At 47.4% G+C, this 19,647-nt stretch overlaps 1 protein-coding gene across 4 annotated transcripts; it reads right to left on the bottom strand.

Moving 5' to 3' along the window:
* Positions 1 to 1,328: 1,328 nt before the first annotated feature.
* On the bottom strand, positions 1,329 to 19,441 carry MLEC (malectin). Of its 4 annotated transcripts, XM_073312237.2 has the most exons (6): positions 18,653 to 18,732; positions 15,943 to 16,154; positions 12,125 to 12,303; positions 9,316 to 9,492; positions 9,095 to 9,152; positions 7,917 to 8,231 (listed from the first exon to the last, which is right to left on the bottom strand). In XM_073312237.2, the coding sequence occupies exons 2-6, from the start codon at positions 16,151 to 16,153 to the stop codon at positions 8,002 to 8,004; spliced, it is 855 nt and encodes a 284-aa protein (XP_073168338.1). In that variant the 5' UTR covers position 16,154; positions 18,653 to 18,732; the 3' UTR covers positions 7,917 to 8,001. The 4 variants fall into 4 exon arrangements, with proteins under 4 accessions (XP_073168342.1, XP_073168338.1, XP_073168340.1 ...); XM_073312239.2 differs by lacking the exons at positions 15,943 to 16,154; positions 18,653 to 18,732 and adding an exon at positions 19,291 to 19,441; XM_073312238.2 differs by lacking the exon at positions 15,943 to 16,154 and having other exon boundaries at positions 18,653 to 18,907.
* Positions 19,442 to 19,647: the final 206 nt, after the last annotated feature.

The raw sequence follows: 19,647 nt of genomic DNA, 5'->3' as shown, positions 1-19,647 counted from the left end.
CTCCCAAGCACCAGCCCACTCAGCCAGTAGGGGTCTGAATCCTATAACTAAAGTCGCAGGCTTCCATGAATTTTTGTTTATTACCCACGCCCTGTCAGACTTTTACTAAAAATACCTGTGACAAGATCTTAACGCTACCTATAACTATTCTATTTTGGTAGGGGCCAACTCAGCAGCAGACTTACAATCTGGGATACCTTTGCTCACTACACCAGCCTCCAAAAAAGTACCTAACCCAACCTCAGGCTGAGTGGCTTTGCTTTTTGTACCTCCTATCCTTCCTCAGCATGTTTATTGAGGAAGTAAGCTGTGTGGGACAGAGCCAAGACTTCCTACATCTCTGTAAAGCCTCACACACAACTATTATTCACTTCCAGGAGGTCTCTGGGCCAACAGCTGGTGCTGCTTCAAAGAGAATGTAGTAAACTCTCAGCTTTTCTACCCAAAGGAGCAAATGGCCCATACTGCAGTTGGGAGAAGCTGACAGTGAGGCATGGCTCTCTGCTGTACCCGAGTCTCCCTGCCTTCTCTCCTCTTTTCAGATCTGCAATAGCCTTCTGTTCCCTAATCTTACCATCAATTACTACAATTTATCCATAGCAGAGATTAACTGCAGTGTCCTGAGTCAGACAATCCTACCCAGTCATTTCACGTGGCAGCTGCTGCAGCCTCTCCTTGGGGGGCTGTGTCATTTTTACTATCAGGCACCACAGTGACATCCTAACACAAAGGGATCCAACAAAGATTGTTCCTCTTAGTTTTTGATAATGCTCATATGTAAGTGTTCACAAGTCACTGGGGTGAGTGTGTGCTGCTGACCTTGGTGATGGAGCTTGGGGGGGGGGGGGGGACAAAGGAGGGGCAAACAATGTGTATTTCAGACATATGGTTTTGGCCCATGGATGTCATCTCTGGTAGGACTCCTTGGAGCATCATCCTGAAAAAGGAAAAAGTTACCATAGAGTAAAAACAACCCACCATCTTCAGTTTAGTTACACAATATTAATAAGTGTCTCCAATATCCAATATAGATGGGGGGGAAATAACCCAGCTGCAACACAGCTAGACATTAGCAAGCACGAAGAAGAGAGAAGCAGAGCCATGGCTGCCTCAGGGGTTCAAAGACTCAAGTTGAAGTAGTGGTGGGATTTTAAATTGCATCTCATCAGTGGCCTCCAATCCACCCTCCAGAGTGGTCTGAGCCCAGCCCCACCACAGTTACAAGATATCAAATTCTCTTTCCCTCAAAGCAAAGAGGGATTTTGTAAAGCTTTTTTTTTTTTTTTTTTTTTTTTTAAAAGCACAAGATGCTCCAAGTGACAATATAATTTTGTTTATTTTCCTTTAATACACTGCTGGTTAAAACTGCCAGGCAGTAAATTTCAGAACATTCCCTCAACCAAACATCCTGGGAAAATTAAAAAATAAACAGCTACATGTACCAAAAATAAAATAACCCACCCATACACCCAGCTCTTTTCCCCAAAAGAACAAGTCTTTGCAAAGCCAGTCTAATCAGAAATAGACATCTGTGCTTTTAACCCAGTGCCGAAGATTGATACAAACAAACAGTCACCGCAAGTTGTTATAACCCAAAGCAATGGACAGTAAAAAAAAAATCCTCCTTCAAAATCCTTTAGTACTGATTACTAATACAGACGAAGAATTACCCCAAAAGAAATAGATATTTCTCCCCATATTGCTATATCCTTCATGGTCATTTGAGTCTTGCAGCCTTGAGTAGAGCTTGCAACTGTGTGATTCTTAATACTCAACAAATCAGCTGACTGCAAGAAGCCAATGTTCCCCTAGCAAGGAGGGACATGCAAGCAGCTCATTCAGGCCTTGTCTACACAACCATATCCAAGTCATAGGACCCACTTACAACACAGTTAAGATTTGCTGTGCAGATGGGACCCAAATATTGTCACTGTAATTGGGCTAAAGCCTTGGGCAATCCAGGCTACTGCTCCGAAGACCCTGAGAACTCTACTTTTGTTTCATGCAGCCTGGAGCCACCTTACAGACTTGTTAGTTTCTTAAGCAGGAAGCGCTTGAGTGCAAGAAGTCCCCAGGAGCAGCACAGGGCCAAGTTTACCAACAAGCCTCTAGCGGGTGTTTTACTCACTCCAAGATCCTGACAGAACATGCTTGGATTAAAACCGAATCACTGTGACAGAACACATAAGCACACCCCTAACACACATGAATAAAAAATAACTATGGCTCAAAGATTTTGCATTTCCTAGATTCACACACATTAAGCAGAATTTCTGGTTAAACAAGACTTGTTACAAACTGCTCTTGACACCTGTCTGAGTTGCTGTTTCCCCACTTTCCCTGGGATAAATCTCTACCACACAGCCTCTTGAGCCTTTGCTGTTTGCTATGGATTATTCACATTTCCTGAGCAGACAGCACTCTCTCTGGGAGGGAAGAAAGCACTTCTGTATTTTTTTTTTTAAACAAAACACTTTTTTTGGGGGGGCGGGGGAGTATAAAAACCAATGAGAGTCGTATTGACTAGACCAGGCACAGAGCACCCCAGGGCATTTCCCCGATCTCTTCAGAAATAGTTCTTTAATATACAGCTATAAACTCTGAGTAAGCCAGAGTCCAGGAAGACAGAACCCTGGCTGCAACCTTCTCCTCCTCACACACCAATGCCAGAAGTACACCTGCTACCATATCCTTGGGATGAGTCTGTTCAGATCTGACGTGAAATAATCACAAGTTTCGTGGGTCTGAAGCATCCCCTAACCGTTACATCAAGATCAGGAACTTGGGGCCTATTTATTAAGCTCCATCCTTTCCTGGGAGGAGTTCTCAGTTCCAACCCACATTATATATTCCCCCTCAAGAATCCATGCCTAAGCTTATTTAGAATTAATCACTGGAGAAAATCTGGTGGAAACAGAGGCAAGTGTGAAAAAAAAAAAAACCCAAACCTAGTCCCATTAGACCTTGGCATGCATTTGTCATGGAGATGTAGCAGAGCCAGATAATGGAATTGATTCTGAGATTCCAGACCCTGCTTTCCCTGGGATTCCCACTAAGCAGGTCTCTCTCCTGCCCTAATGGGCACAAGGAGCAGATAGATGCCGCAGAGCATCTGCTACTAGCAGGAGTTTAAGATAAGTTTTGTCCCAAACCACTTTCTCAGAATCTGTTACACATCGAGAGCCGTGCAGACTCCAGTAGTTCTCTCTTTCCCAAGGGACTGTGCGGGCTACAGCTGAAACTGGACTATGTTTCTCATGGTTGCTGCTAGTCCAGTTTCAACCACAGCAAAGCCAGGGATGAAGTACTGTATTCTGCTCTTGGTTTAGAATCCCTGCCACAATGGCCAATCTAGGGGAAGCCCTTTGCTAGCATGAATCACAGGACAGTAAGACAATGCCCCCTTCTGTTAGAGGGGCAAATGCCTGGATTAGGGACCGTCTCCTCCAGGAGTTAGATTTAAAAGAGGAAACAGAAGTTCCTTAAAACAGAAGCTTCTTCCAACAGACTTGTGATCAAACCACAACAAAAAGGCACCAAAAATGAACATAAGCATTTGCTTTGGCATTCCACTTGCTTCCACCTGCAATCCCACAGGGAAAAGTTAGATTTCGTTCCACTCACACAAACACTACAGTACAAAGTTACAGGGCTGGTTTAAAGCTACTAAAGCCCCACAAAATTCAGAGTTAAGGATGAAACAGATCCTCACTCTCCCAACTGCACTGCAGAAGAAAGTCTCAGGTGTGTAAGGCTGCCTGCTATTCTGACATACCACACCCTAGGCACAGCAGGTAGGGAGGAAAAACATAAATCTAAATCTCCACCTGCAGTTTGAATACCCTGGGCTAGGAAGGTTCAAGTCAAGCCCATATCATCATCATGTGGCTTTTTTAAATGTTTTTAAGAAAAAAAACTTGTCTAAACCTGTTTTCTAAACAATCTGTCCCACAGAACACAACTGTCTATCCTCAGGCTTCTCAAGGTACACTGAGCTGTGGCCTGAACGTGCTCACTCCGCCCTGCCCACTACTGCAAGGACACACACAGGAACCAGGTCCGTATTTGCCTGCTGCTGTTTTGTTTGTGATACTGAATTTTTACACTACCTTGGTTGTTTCTAACTGGTCTCCTAACCCCAGGGCACTGGCCTGCATTATAGACTAACAGAGCGTAAGGCTGTGGAAAAGCTCCTCCTTTATGGAAGCAGAACAGCAGCCCAGATGTTCCAAAGGCAAACAGCCAGCCAGAGTTTGAAGCGTGTCATGGAAGCAATCACTGATTCTCCACTCATTTCCACCATGCAGCAGTCTCACCTGCTGATTTAGGGGTCCCCAATGAAGGGATGTAGGTTCAGTGTAATATCACAAGTAACACTGCACTAATAGTTACAGGCCTGGACACACCGTTGAATTTGCTCAAATCCCTAAATACAAATTGAAACCAACATCAGTGAAAGACAACAGCTAAATGATAAGATATTCCAACATATCAACAACAGAAAAATAAAGTAGCCCTAAACCACCACCCCTGAGCTGCGTACCTCTTGCCAGTCTTAACCAGCTGAAATGCAGATGCAGCTAAGAAGAGATCTAGGCAAAAGCAAGCCATAATCAGACCTCAATATCCATTCATATGTTGGATGGGTCCCTCCAACCACCACACACACACCCCCGCAACCCCAACCCTTCAAGAGTCCTTATTTAAAAAAAAAATAAAATAAAGCAAAGCAGGTGTTTCGTTTGTCTCAAAAGGATCCTTCAAGCGAAGTCCGAAGCTGCCAGGAAGGGAAGGGTTGGAACAGGAAAGCAAAAAGGAAAATTGCTTTATTATAGTACCATCATGGGGCCAGGAGACCCAGCAAGCAGCTAAGGGAGGGAGCCCACACCCATGTGAGTATCACACCCCTAGTGCAGAACATAAGGCTTGATAACCAAGTTATGGGTAAACAGAGCAAAAAATATTCCATTTTTAAAAAAATTAAATAAACTGAATTAGTTTTATTCAAGAAACATAGGCTGAAACACACAGCAGAAGCCGAATGCTGTGCCAGCTACCCCTAAAGACACGCTGCTTCATCCTCAGGTGGGAGTCCAGCACAGAGCAAGTGTATTGCTACTATCAGAAAGGGGAGGGTGCAGGGGGGAGAGAGAAGAGGATCAGCTACCATGGCCTTGCAGAGGAGTGGACTAATCTAAAGGCCTCATCCGTCTCTAACTCCTACGATCCTAGATGTGGGCCCTTGAGCTCAAGCTGTGCAAGGTGCAGGGACTGAGAGGTGCAGAAGGAGACTTGTCTTTAAGAAATGCTGGCATCTCAGGGGAAGAGAAGAGCACACTCCTCAATTGGTAGGCTTGTTGTTTTCAAGATCAAGTTCTTGGTTCGTCTAATGAATCGGGGCAGTTTGTGCTGAACCCAAGAAGTTCCTGCTATTTGATTAAGGTTCCAAACCCTGTGCTGTTCTAGTGTGTTAGAGTGATCAGATAATGGCCAAAGAGATCCAGGGAAATCATAAGGTTAGACAAAATTTTTCAGGCATTGCCGCTCGGAATAAAAAATGTCCTCAAAATACACCTTTTTAATTGACTCATACATTAAAAAAAAAATAAGCATTTAGGAGTGATAAGTGTCCAGGAGGACACAGCTGAATGAAGCTGCTAGTCCCAGGCCTCCCAGTGTTTCAGAGCTTGACTTGCTCTGGAGATCTACTGCTGGCCTTCTCCTCGTGGGTAGGTTTTTTATTATGGTAAAGCATTCTCTGACTGTTTTACCAACTGAACTGCTTGTGTGTGCATTAGTGACAGACAGTAGCAATGGGAGAAAGCTCAGTTGGATCCTATATTCTGCACTAGACTTACAGAGTCAGAATTTTGGTTAAACACAAAGCAGCAATGCACTTGCTCAGAAAGATGGCTGCTTTGGGGACCAATGTTCTGACAGTGCCCCTAGCTCCTGTCTTGGCAATCATGGCTGAGCAACACTTTCCACAGCTTAAAAATTAATAGGAAGAAAGTAAATGCTTTAGCTGCTGTAAATGGACTACTCAGAGCTCTGCTGACCCTTCACCAAGAGGCTCTGTGTAGCTTATCTAAAGGCCAGGTGTGAGTTGAGCAGCTACATACAAGTGTGCTCAAAAGCAATTGATAGGAAAAGTCAGAATCCAGGCAGGAGCAGCAGGGGGATTACTTAGTCAAGCTGCATGGTATGAAGCAGATGAGATGCTTTTCAGAAGAAACAGATTTAGCCCAAGGCAAAGAGAATTCTGCCCTGAGGATCCAGAGGATGAATGTTATTAGAATGAAAGCTGACAAGGCTGGTGCCTCAAGACTTAAGCTCCAAAGAATACCCTTTACAATGGCTGTACAAGGTGCTGGGCACTTCCTGTGAGGAAGGGAGTGCAGCCAATTCCCATAAGCCAATGGGAACTGAAGCTGCTCAGCACTTTGCAGATTCAGATCTTAACTGATGCCAGCTGCCCAAGGACCTCCAGTTTCAGATCAGGAAGAGTGTCTGGATTCCACATTGCAGGCTTTTGTTTTCCACACTGCTCTCCTGATTACACCAGACTCAGATCCAGAGTGAAGCAGCCTCTCCTGCCACCCCACTCAGAGAACACATGCTCTTCATGCAGGTCCAGAGTCCACTTGCTAAGCTAACAGTGGGGGAAAGTGAACAGGGTAGCTCAGACCTATCATCAGGTGACCACAGAAGCTGACCAGACTGATCTACAGCAGTTTCCATCTATTTCAGATTCTCCACAATGGATGGACATGCTCATCCTACAGGACTGAGAGGCTGGGCTCCTTGGCACTTGCCAGCATCTAATTCTTAGGCACATCCTGATATTCCAAAGCCTATGCAAGATAGTTAGTGGTAGATACAGACTTCAATCTCACATTACTGCAGACTGAATCAGATCAATGCAGCTGATGCAGAATGATTAGAGGGTCATTGGAAAGTACTTGAAGGGTGGCACTGCTCTGTCTCATGGCTGCCAGACTATTGATCATAGCAGGGATACACAAGCATTGGGGGCTCAGAGCCTCCATTTTTTTTGGTCACCTGGTTCTCAGCCCCTCCAGGCGAGACATTGTACACTAGAGAGGGCAAGATGGGATAGGGATTGAAGTGAGCCATTGTGAAGAAAAATATTTAAAAGGAAATAAAAGCCACAACTGATATAGAAACCAAACACATCTGGGGCAGAGACACTGCAGCAAAAAGCCAGCAGCCTATTGCAGGTCACAGCAGAACCCCTGCAGCAACGATCTAACATTACACAATTATCAAACTAGGAAAGTCTCTCCCAACTGGTGCAGAAAATCAGGCCGAATAATCCCCTCAGCTCTTTTTGCAACTCACTCTAAAGTTGGAACCTTTCCTGGAGACCCATCAGCAAGTCTGAGCCTGTGTATCTTTAGGACAGAGAAGTATCGTGCATTTAGTTACACACATTCAGGTAGCTGTGGAAAAGCCAGTCTCTTTTTCCCACAATTGTTAGTCACCCAAAGGCACCAGAACATCTGTGCACACTTCTGACCAAAGCACACATCCAGATCTCACTTCAAAGGCTGTTTTTCCAGGCAACATTCAGAGAGTGCTTCCCTGCTTAGCTTCTTAAGCTGGGACCAATTATCCACCTGGATAAGGGTACAGCATTTGGATCATGCAGCTTCCTCTCCGTGCGGGATATGGACCAAAGTTCGCCAGCATCAGCTTCCTACAGCCCAGACAGACAGCAAGAATCCAGTTTAATCTCAAGTGCCCCGAAGAGGAAGGGATGCTGCTTATGGTGCAACAGGGGAAGCGAAGGCCTCGCTGCTCGCTGGCTGGGGGAAGGCAAACTCCCCCCTTTACCTGTACCTGCCGTTCATTCCAAATGAACTTTTTTTCCCTTAAATTATGAAAAATATGGAGAAACTGAAAGCAACCGCATCTGGTCCGACTCCTTTCCTCCTGGCCTGCGGCCCCTGCCACTGCATCTCTGCATGGGGCTTGCCCTCACAACCGGCAAAGGCAGAAGAGGGTAGGAATGAAGACACCAAAGGCCACCAATATAGGGAACATGAGGCTGCTGTTGTCCGAGGCGTAGGGGTTTGGTGTCCGGGGGCCTGACTGAACCCGGTTCTTATTGGCCTGTTTTTTAACGCTGGAGCCTTCATCGTATTCTTCTTCATCTTCCTCATCCTCCTTTTTCTCCAGGCCAGGGTGAGGCTGCAGCTTTGGAACGTCTGTTGGAAGAAAAAGAAATTCACCATTGAGAACGCTGCAAGGAGCCGTGAGAATTCCAACAGGCAATTGACTCAAGCTGTCTCATCCCACACCCAGCCAGCTGGAACAGGGCACATGGGGCATCCCGTAGACTGGTACAGTCCCACATTGCCAGGGCTCCACTCCAATACAAGCACCCTCATTCATGAAGATGATTTCATGGCTCCACTCTCAGCTTGTGAAGCAAATATTAGTATATGAATAAGGCCCTACCAAATTTGTGGCCATGAAAAACGCATCACGGACCGTGAAATCCCGTCTTCCCCTGTGAAATCTGTACAGTAGACGGTAAAAGCTCACAAAAGACGAGATTTCACAGGGGAGACCAATGTTTCTCAAATTGGGGGTCCTGACCCAAATGGGAGATGCTGGGGGGGTCACAAGGTTATTTTGGGGGGGATCATGGTATTGCCACCCTTACTTCTGTGCTGCCTTCAGAGCTGGGTGCCTGGCCAACAGCTGCCACGCTCCGGCCGCCCAGCTCTGAAGGCAGTGCTGCTGCCTGCAGCAGCGCAGAAGTAAGGGTAGTAGTACCACAGGCCCCCGTAACAACCTTGCGACCCTCCCCCAACTCTCTTTTGGGTCAGGACTCCTACAATTACAACACCGTGAAATTTCACATTTAAATAGCTGAAATCATGACATCACACTTGTGATGTGCTAGGACAAAACTTCACAGGGGACAGCGGAGGGAGATGGGCCTGGGTGAGACAGGTCAGTTAAGGCTGCCACTATATGGAGAGTGCTTTACACATGGTTTAAAAGGCCATGAGTTGCCTCCAACCTAAAAAGTCTTGAAGGATTATTGTGAAAAAAAACTTACCATCCACTGTTCCTTGCAGGATGTATAGTGCACAGATTTTCGGATTGTCATAGTATCCCTAGCGAAAGGGAAGGCAAAGGTCAATGCTGCAGGGTCAAAGAAGAAATACCCACACCCATCAGTCACTTCCCCTCTCCCTATGCACATCTGAGGTGTGAGGGACTGGGTGGAGATGAGAGGAGAGAGAAAGAAGGGGCTTTCCCCTAACCAGGGTTTGTTACCTTGACAAACTCAATGTGGAGCTTCCCTGTGAATGTGGAAACCTCTCCCTGGACACTCAGCTTCCCCTTTCTGATGCTGATGGGAATGATCTCGTCGTGAGCTGTGCTATGTCCAACTCGGTCAAAAATGTCCAAGTCCTTCACCACCACGTGGCCATTCAAGCGCACATCAAACACCTTCAGGGGTGGAAGAGATTGCGGAGAGTATCAGAGGGGAACCAGACACATGACTGAGAGGGGACAGGACAGAAACAGTCTGTGCTTGTTACAAAGCCCGGGAGATAAGAGGTATTATTGCACGTGCCACCGAACCAATGCAGATTCTCTGTGCATATGGCAAGCTGTCTCCACCCCCTTGTTGAGAAGAACCCATAGCCCAAAAATAGACCACTGAAGTTAAACATTTAAGCCGTTTAAAAATGGTTTCAAATACACAAACCTGTATCCTGCCTCTAACACGTCTCCATAACTACTGTACAGTACTGAGGACTGCAGGGAGTTTTATTAGGCCCTATCCTCAGAAGTACCATGCACCCACACCTCCTGTTGACTCAAGTGGGAGCTGTTAGTGCTCGGCACCTCTGAAAATTGTGCTCTTGGCTTTTCAATCCCAGTAGTCTGGTGGTAAAACAGGGGAAGGAGAGACACGAGGGAAAGAAACAAATGTTGATGAGACCAGAGGCAGAAGGAAGGGGATGAGTTAGGTAAAGAGACTGAACAGCTAACAGAACGGAAGCTAATCTCTGGGCTGCGGTGACTCAAGCATCACTCATAGCCTGGGATACCATCACAACTGCATAAAGGAAGTAGGTTAGTCTTTAAATCCTACAGAACTCTATTTTGTCAGGAGAGCCTCCTGTTCACATCCAATTATTTCCATCCTTCTGATCAGCCTCTACAACCAATGTTGCTGCTTAAAATAATCACCACATAGGGAAGCAGCATGGTCCAGTGGACAAGGAACAAGACTAGGAATCAGAAGTAGGGTTCTAATTCTAGCTCTTCCATTGACTTATTGTGTGGCCTTGACCCCCGTGTGCCTCAGTTTTCCCAACTGCAAAATGGGAATTACAAAGGTGGGCAAGAATCATTAAGTGCTTTGATGTCTCCAGAAGAAAGGTGTTATACAAAAGTCTAGTGTCAGTCACATTTCGCTATATAAAGTCAGTTGAAGACATGACTTCAAACAAGTACATCCAGCTCTACTTTACATTAGAAATTGATATGGGAGCTCAGTATCACTTTGGAATGCATCCTTAGAAACAAGTTCATCCCTGGGGCAACTCCACTGGGGTCAGTGGAGTTACATTAGAGAGGACTGTAACCCTTAGTACGTTTCTTTTATCCCATTCTGTGGCTACTCCTACCCATATATATAAAACACATAACAGATGGTGATGTGCAAGAAGGCAGAGGGGAGCTGTGACCCTAAGAGCCCCTTAATGCCCACTGGCAAAGGGTTCACAGTCATGTAACAGGTTTCAGAGTAACAGCCGTGTTAGTCTGTATTCGCAAAAAGAAAAGGAGGACTTGTGGCACCTTAGAGACTAACTAATTTATTAGAGCATAAGCTTTCGTGAGCTACTCTGATGAAGTGAGCTGTAGCTCATGAAAGCTTATGCTCTAATAAATTGGTTAGTCTCTAAGGTGCCACAAGTACTCCTTTTCTTTTTAGTCATGTAACAGCAACTCCTATCAGGCCTGACAAACTCACTATTCCAGTCATGGTATTTATCTATAAAGAAATGTCCTGTAAGGTATCAAATGAAAACTTATATCATACTGGTCATCATAATCATTAAGAACAATTAAGAAATGGCAGGTGTATACTGAAAATATGTCTAAACCCAGCAAAGCAGGCATGACTGATAAACAAGGTGTTCCTAGACAAAGGAATACTGATTAACCTGTCTGCCTAATTCTCCAATGTAAACCGAGCATGGTAAAAGCCAACATAAGCAACCTTCATTTGCATATTAAGTCAAAGGAAAGGCAAATTAAGAAAAGGATGAGAAAGACATCATGAACAACACAGCACATGCATGCCAGCAGGGAACAAGAACTTTATCTAGGGTTACCCTTCAAAAGAACACACTTCAAAGATTTGCTGGAGTCTCTGGGGACTCATTTCACTGAGAAACACACCTGGAAGAGGGGAGATTCAGGAAAAATCTGGATCCTGGTTTAATTGAAAATCCATAAACTTTGTGAAAGGACTTTGAGGGTAAGAAAAATGCTTCAGCCAAAGGACTATAGCTCACTAAAGTTATGGTTAGACTCTTAGAAGCATGTTAATATTTTGTTCGTAACCATATCTGTTTCCACTATCTTTACTCAGTATCACTTACATCTCTGTTCCAAATACACTTATTCTTGGTTTTGCTATAAATTCATCTGAATGCTGTTAAGGGTGAATCCTCAGCTGAGTGTGTAATATGCCTCTTTAGAGACAGAAGACTTGGTAATTTCTGTGACTGTCCAGTGACAGGGGCTGGATACTGCAGAGGAACACTCCACATGGAGTTTCGGGCAGTGAAGTGCACCTGAGGTTTACCTGTAAGGCAAAGCAAAGGCTGGCAAAGCTTTTGAGGAGGCTGTTTGGGTGGTTAGCAGACCAGAGTGCAGGGAACTGACGCAGAGGTTAGCTCCCATGAGACTCTCACCCTCCGCAGGGGGTAACAAGGCGATTCTCGTCCTGAACTCCCCAAAAGGATGTCACAGGAACCTGGCATACACAGCCCTAGACAGAAATTAGCATCATCAGAGATAACCAAGTAAGGATCCTGGGTCAGGGGTAGACTTAGCTTACCTTCTGCTGGGACTGTGCAAAATAGACTTCAGCAAACTTCAACACCACAACGTAGTCACCCTCCTCCTTGATGGGGACTTCATACCCAAAGGTCTCCTCGTTGTAACGCTCAGTCTGGTACAGAATCTGATCCTCTGTGTTGGACCGCAAGATTGGCAGCTTCATACCATAGTCAGAGGCTGGGTTCCAAATATAAAATCAACAAGAATGCAAGGGTTAACTTCTGCGGCATCGGCAGAAGACAACTCTATAAACAACCTCCAAGCACCTGCAAGAGGACCAATTCTCTTGAGGCCCCATAGTCCCTCCTAATTCTGACCAATGCGGGGGGGAGGGGGCGCAGAGAAGAGGGGTACTACTTTCTTTCAAGTGTCCCCAACCCCACTTTACCAACAGCCATACTTTTTTTGAATTCAGTACATCAGAAGGGGAGGCAGGTTGAGCAGTGGCTGGAGGAAACCCAGAACCTGAGGAAAACTGAATCCTACAGAAACACAGTTCTGAAGAGCAACCATTTCCAGGCCAGTTAGCAGAGACGAAGTCCTATTTCACGACTGGGTGTGTTGGGGTTCCCCCGAGACCTCTTCCACTTGGTTCCCCAAGATCTCAGTTCGACTCCAGTATCATTTCTCAGCTTCCTTTATTTGGCATATAGTAAAGCTACATTGATCAGACTCAAAGATAGGGGATGTGTATACAGCATACCACACATCCAGAAGTTATACAGCAAATATCTTCCTTTATATATGTTTACAAATTACACTGCATCACACATTTTGGGATGGCTTAAATCACTCTGTAGGAACCAAACCCTGTACAGCACACACTGTCCATGCATAACTTACTCTTTACCTCAACTTACATTCCAGGTTTATCTTATCCTTTGTTATCCCGTCCATTGTACATGGTTCCCTGCGTGTTCCCCTTATCTTAGCTAGTACAGACATTCTGTTTCCAGCCCGCTGATCCATTTACCTCCCTAATCCTGTCTCCCAAGAAATAAGGCCTCACCTATGTCAAGCCAGGCCTACACCATCAGAGGACTTGGCCAAGAGTTCAGACTTCTCTAAAGAAAGAGCACTTAGGCCTGGTGTACACTTGCGGGGTGGGGGGGAAATCAATCTAAGTTACGCAACTTCAGGTACATGAATAACGTAGCTGATGTTAACGTATTAGATCTACTTACCGCGGTGTCTTCACTGCGGTAAGTCAACGGCTGACGCTCCCCCCATCAACTCCACCTGCGCCTCTCGCTCCAGTGGAGTACCGGAGTCAACTGAAGAGCGCTCGGCAGTCGATTTATTGCATCTTCACGAGACACGATAAATCAACCCCTCCTGGATTGATTGCTCCGCAGGTAAATGTAGACATGCCCTTAGAACTTCTAATGTTTTAACCAACATGATGCAGTGCACAAATGAAATGAAGTCAATTTAGAACTGAGTTACCTCAGAAAATATAATCCCATCTCCTGCAACTGACTTGAAATTAAAAACCTAATTACAAAAGCCATGTTCCATCTAAGAGAAAACATACAGGCTGGGAGAGTGTTGCGTGTATTAGAGGGATCTTAATAAAACCCCTTTCTTCTTGCTAATAATCCTTCAAACACTACACAGGGAACCTGAATCAATAAGAATGTGCGCACCCGAGGGCTCTGATGACCATGCAAACTATCTCATACAATTTCATGGGGTATACATCAGAGCCACATGCATGCAGTGAGTCTTTACTTCAGTTATCCGTACACCACACAATGAAGAATCTTTGAAGAATGCTTCTAGCTGTGCTGGTATCTGAAGCAATTATGGAGGTTAAATACTTGTTTGCCCTTCCTTGTTTAATATCTGTATCATAATGGAAATCAGGGGCCTCAATCAGCATTAGGGCCCTATTGTACTGGGCACTCTACAAACCCGTAAGTTGGCATAAGCCCTAAAGAGCTTACAATCTAAAATGCTATTCCCATCGGATGGAATAGGGGAGACTCTGGATGGCATCTGCACAACTGGCACTTCCAGTCAGCAGTGAAAGCTGATCTAGCGTTTAGATGTCAGCTGACAGTTACTATTTCCACTCCCATTTCCATGGAAACAGACATTGGTTTGGGTCGGCCAATGCAGAGTAAGCCAAAAGCTCTACCCAGTTGCCCAGCACCTACATCCAAGCCCATGGAAATGACTGAGAGGAAACTAACACCAGTTCTACACAGTGAGAACCCTGGGGTAAGACTTCTATTGTTCTGTAACCACAAGTGAGGGTCATGGGGGCTTGATCATCAGAACCACAGGAGGTGAAGAGCTCTCACTGTTTTCACATCCTGATGTAAATACATCCCTTTTTTCAGCTACAAGTTAACTAATTATAGTAGTCCAAATAGCTCATAAACACTAGCTCAACTCCTATTTAATGCTGCAGGTTAGAGACAAGCCTGCAGCGAAACGAAGTTTGTCATCAGGCTGGGATAGCGACCATCTGAGTGAATTCACCCAATCACACAAATGATTAGTTAAATTTGTATATTGCAGTTCTGTATGATGCAATGGAAGTGGATCTGAATTAGCTGTATTTTAGTTATGGTGAAGAATGACTGAAGCACCAAGACAGAAACAAACCATTGCACATTAAAAGTAACAAAAGTAGCCACTATCTTCATTTGTTTGGCATCTGGATATGCTATAAATCCCTTAGCTATACTTTCTCCCTAAAGTCCCAGGATCGGAATTTGAGGTTTGAGGGAAACAACCCTAAAATACCATCCCAGGACTTTTAAACCATCAGCAGCAGGATTTCTGCTGCAGCCATTACCTGCCCATCTACACAAGTGGGAGCAGAATGAGTAACTGAGGGAACCAAAATGATGGTGTAATAAAAACCGTTGAGGGAGAAGCAAGATAGCAGTTGAGTTCATGGGTTAAAGTCTTACTTGCTGAGCCGGGCACTGTGGTTGCAGCAGGGTTATTGTAACAGGCTGCTGTTCAGTGAGGCACCATGAACAAACACTCTTTTGGGAGGAGCAAACCACAAAACTGCTGCAGTTTGAAAGGGAACCTTTTTTTTTTTTTTTTCCTCCAGATTAGCATTCTCCTCCAGGTTGCATCTGCAAGTGTTAATCATACAGTTGTAGGTCAGCCTCCCCTCAAAATTAATAATGATATTTGAACACCTACAGCTAGTGAAATACAGGTCACCAGCAGATAAGCCTTTGGTGGGGCAAACTAAAAGCTTATAAGCTTTACAGAGTACACACATTTAAATGGTAAATTCCTCTGGGCTATTACTTGTGTGTGAAGGGCCAACCACATCTAGGGCACTGTGTAAGTAGTGACACCATCACTGCAAGGAGAGCTGCATCAATACTGTATGTTGCAGCTCTAGCAGTGATAGGCAGGAGACTCAAGCCTTGAATGGGTAATTCACCTTGTCTGCACCACAAGAGGTACCTGTTGCTGATAATGGGTGTATCTTAACACAGTCCTTTGTCACACTTGCTGCTAAGTGATATTGTGCTGCCACCATTATCAGCAGCAGGCAATTTCCACACCACAGACAAGGCTTTAGAAGTCCAGCAGCATCTGCAACACTGAGACTTTGTCTACACTACACTTTTGTTGTTAAAACTTTTATCACTCAGGGGTGTGAAAAAACACCCCCCTGAATGACAAAAGTTTTAACAACAAAAAGCATCTGTGTGGACAGCGATTCCTCGGCAGGAACTGCTCTCCCACCAATGAAGCTACTTCCCCTTTTTGGGGGTGATTTTATTTTGTTGCCAGGAGAGCGCTCTACCTGCGATAAAGAGCAGCTACACTGCTTACCTTGTAACAGCGCAGCTGCAGTGGCACGGCTGTACCGTTGTAAGGTGTGCAGTGTAGACACAGCCTGAATCTGGATCGCAGTGTTTGACGCTGTGTCACAGTACCTGACTAGACAGGGATCATGGTCTTTACCTTCAGCCATCATCATATTAGAACATCCAGAAGTGGGCAAAGGAGAACAGTAACTTGGTTCCCAAGAGACATTATTCATGCTGTGGGCAGATAAAGAAACCAGCATCTCACTTCAGGAGGCTTAAGAGCTGACTGGCTCCTCCCCTACCCTAGAACTGGGGATCCAAAGTGCAGCTGCAACATACTCTATGTCCTACACCCTCTGGTGGATTTTTGATTTCACTGCTTCAGCAGCTACAACAGTGGCACATACCCCATACTAGTGTATCCCCATTTACTGCCTTCGCCCAGGGCACAGCTAATGTAGAATGCTGCCAGAAATGGTGGGGGATCCAACAGCCACATTTTCATTTACCGTGACCTCCCATGCAATAGGTACTAGGGTTCCTCATTCACCAGCAGGTGCTCAGCCCTGCTGCTCCTGGTAGAATTCCATCATTGGGTAATGGGTGCTGCCACCATACAACATGCAGTTCAGCTGTGGAAAGTGCCTGAACCCTGTGCTTGTCTCACTGAGACTGTTCCCAGCTGGGCTTCAAACTTACAGCCCCTGCTGAGGAAACTGGAGTCTTTCTCTGGAAAAAGCAAGTTGCTGCATGTTGTTCAGTGGTCAGGCTACCAAACTGGCATCACCTTTCAAGAGTAAGTTCCACTTCAGTCCATAAGGACAGGACTCCCCCTCAGATGACATTCCTTAAATCTAAAGCAGAGAACTTGAAGTTTCACAAGGCAAAACCCTGCAAGTCTCATCCAGTTAGCAGGGAGTTACCATATTTCAGGTGAGACACTGGGCATGCTCAACAGAGAGGTGTTTTTTTTGCAAGTCAGTTTTGCAGGCTACAGCCAACATAGTAGTCTATCAGCTCCTGTGGGCATCCCCCCACCCCAGGCCTTGTTAAACAGAAGCTAAATAACTTCTTTTAAAGCTGCATCCAACGAAGTGGGTATTCACCCACGAAAGCTTATGCTCCAATACGTCTGTTAGCCTATAAGGTGCCATAGGACTCTTTGCCGCTTTTAAAGTTCTTGTTGCTGATAAGTATCACTTTAATATTTACAGCTTTCTGACGGACAACACAGAGAGCTCAAACAGTCTGCTCCTGTGAGGTCTGATGCAGGGTCCCTAGAGTGCTCATTTTCTTTCTCTCTCCCCCATTGGAGGCTACCCTCTCAGAAGTTAGATCTAGACTCTTCTCAATGAGACAGACACTAATGCCCTAGCATTCAAGAAGAGTGCAGCTATTCAGATATGAACAAATAAGCAACTTTTGCTCAGTTAGGATCACATGCTAGACTCATGACATAATCAGAGCTGGAAGACACCAACCTCCCAACTGTTCTCCCCTGCCTGCTGAAACAGAGCACATGCTGTAAAGTCAGACTCTGCATCTCTACAAACAGGTGCTCTCGTGTATGCACCTGGCCAGAGTGTGTCATGGTGGCAGGAACAGGTAGCTCTGAGTGTTATGCAAGTTCACATGCAGTTCAAAAGCACTATCAGCCCAGTCCCCTTCCTCATCTGGAGAGAAGGAAGGGCACAGTGCTGGGAGCAGCCTTCCATTGCCACATGGCTCACAGCATGTGACAAGGTACTAAAGAGTACCAGTCTCTCTTCATCCCCCTAACAAAAATCCTCCTCCCTGTGACTGGAAGTTACAGAACAGGGAAGGAAGGAGCAGAATGGGTACCCAGCATGGCAAGTGCTGAGGCTATCAACAGGAAAATGGCAACCAAGTCAAAGAGAAGCGGAGGGGCAGGGGAACCTTGATCACTTTAACAGATAAGAGGAGGGTTCACCACTTGCTGGGTGACTGGAGACAAGAACTGCTGTGATAGGGAACTCCTCCAGAGGAGCCCCTCACCCTGCAGCCAAGGGCTCCAGATGGGGAAAGGAAGAGGTGAGGAGAGAGGCCAGGAGGAAGCAGGAGGGGACAAACAAGGCAAAAGGGGTGGCGGGCTAACCTAGGGCACTGAGGACATGTAAGGCTGCCGCACCCGGGAGTTTAGCCCCCCTGGCCATCCAGTGCTGACTGGCCCAAGCCAGCAGGACTCCGAAGTCCTAGACGGATGGAGTCGCCCCTTTAGTCCCCCTTTGAGAGATACCTGGCTAGGGGCCGTGGGCAGCAGGCCCCGGTCCGCACCTGAGCCAGAAGCCTCCAAACAGCCCCGGCCAGGGGCGCGGGAAAGCGTCTAGCCCGGCTCCAGACGGCCCCGTTAGCCCCTGCTCCTAGCGCTCACCGAGCCCGCCACGGGGCGCGGCGGGCAGCCGGGGGGTGCCGGCTGAGCCCCGAGGGGGAGGGTTAAGTGCCCTCCAGACGCGCGCCTATCACCACCTCACGCCGCCCGCCGCATGGCACGGAGCCCCCCGGACCGGGACCGGGACCGGGCCCGGGCCGCGCGGGCGGCGGGTGCCACAGCCGGGGCTGGTGGCGCTGGCGGGGCAGCGCGGCAGGACGGGGCCTGCGGGGCGAAGGGGGAGCGGGAAGGGCCCGGCGGGAGCTCAGAGGAGATGACGAGAACAGGTCGGAGGGAGGCGGGACGTGGCCAGGCCTCCGGCTCCCTCCGCCCGGGGCCTCACCTCGGCCCACCCGGCCCTCGAGCGGGTCTTTGCGGAAGTGGATGCCGTTCACGTCCACATGGGCCTCGCCGCCCGCGTTCACTGCCCAGATCACGTTGTCGGCCAGGCCGGCTCCCGAGGCCCCCAGCAGGGCCGCGAGCACCAGAGCCGCCCCAGGCGCCCAGCGGGCCCCGGCCGCCCCCATCTCCGGCTCCCGGCTCCGGCTCAGCTCAGCGCAGCCCCGCCCCGCCGCCCATGCCGCCCTCCTCTTCCTGCCGCGGCAAGGGGGCAGCCGAACCCGCTGGTCAGACGGCTGGAGACCAGCCAACCAGTCACCACCCGTGGTCTTGAATGCTAACTACCTGCCCGTCTGCCATTGGGTATTGGAGTCACCATATTTGTATATTAATACAACGAAGAGCCAATAGGAACGAGCCAGGATAGCAAGTTTGGTTGAGAGATAAGCAGGTACCAGGCGGCTCAGGCTGTTGGGCTGGCAAAGGCCGGGGGAGCGGGGACTGGAGCGCACCATGTGCAGGGAGTGGTACAAACCCACGCTCCCGCCCTCCCCCGAACGTCTCCTATTCCCGAGCGGGTGATAGGTTCCTCCTCTCTCTAGGCTTTTACCATCCGCTCGGGAGGGGGGACACGGAACGCACCACTTGCCCGAAGTGGGAGACGCTTCTCCGCGACCGGGCCGGGCTCCTTGGGCGCGACCATTGGGACACAGAGGAGGAACACGGCAACGCAACGTCCCCTCACTCCCGGGCCAGACCGGCCCCTCTCTCTGAGATCGCTCCCAAGGGTCCCTCCAATCAGGAAGCTCCAACACGGCTGGAACATAATGCATTGTGGGAAGGCAACGGAACGGAAGCAGGCGGGTGGCTGAGTCTGTGAGGGTTCCCATGGCAACAGTCACCGTCCCTGTTGCCAGTGGGATGACGATTCTTATCAGACCCGAGCCCCTCTCTCCCGGGGGGAGGGGGATCCCCGTGCGGGTGCCGGGCCCCCGTAGC

This window comes from Lepidochelys kempii, chromosome 15 (assembly GCF_965140285.1).
Source record: "Lepidochelys kempii isolate rLepKem1 chromosome 15, rLepKem1.hap1, whole genome shotgun sequence".
Taxonomy (NCBI): Eukaryota; Metazoa; Chordata; order Testudines; family Cheloniidae; genus Lepidochelys; species Lepidochelys kempii.
This window is presented reverse-complemented; position numbering and strand designations above follow the sequence as displayed.

Coding starts and splice junctions, on each gene's coding strand:
- MLEC (XM_073312237.2), bottom strand. CDS start 16,153: ATGAATAATGTCTCTTGGGAACCAAGTTACTGTTCTCCTTTGCCCACT. Junction 9,493..12,124: donor TTGCACAGTCCCAGCAGAAG/GTAAGCTAAGTC, acceptor CCACCCCTGAAG/GTGTTTGATGTGCGCTTGAA. Junction 9,153..9,315: donor TCCACATTGAGTTTGTCAAG/GTAACAAACCCT, acceptor CCCTTTCGCTAG/GGATACTATGACAATCCGAA.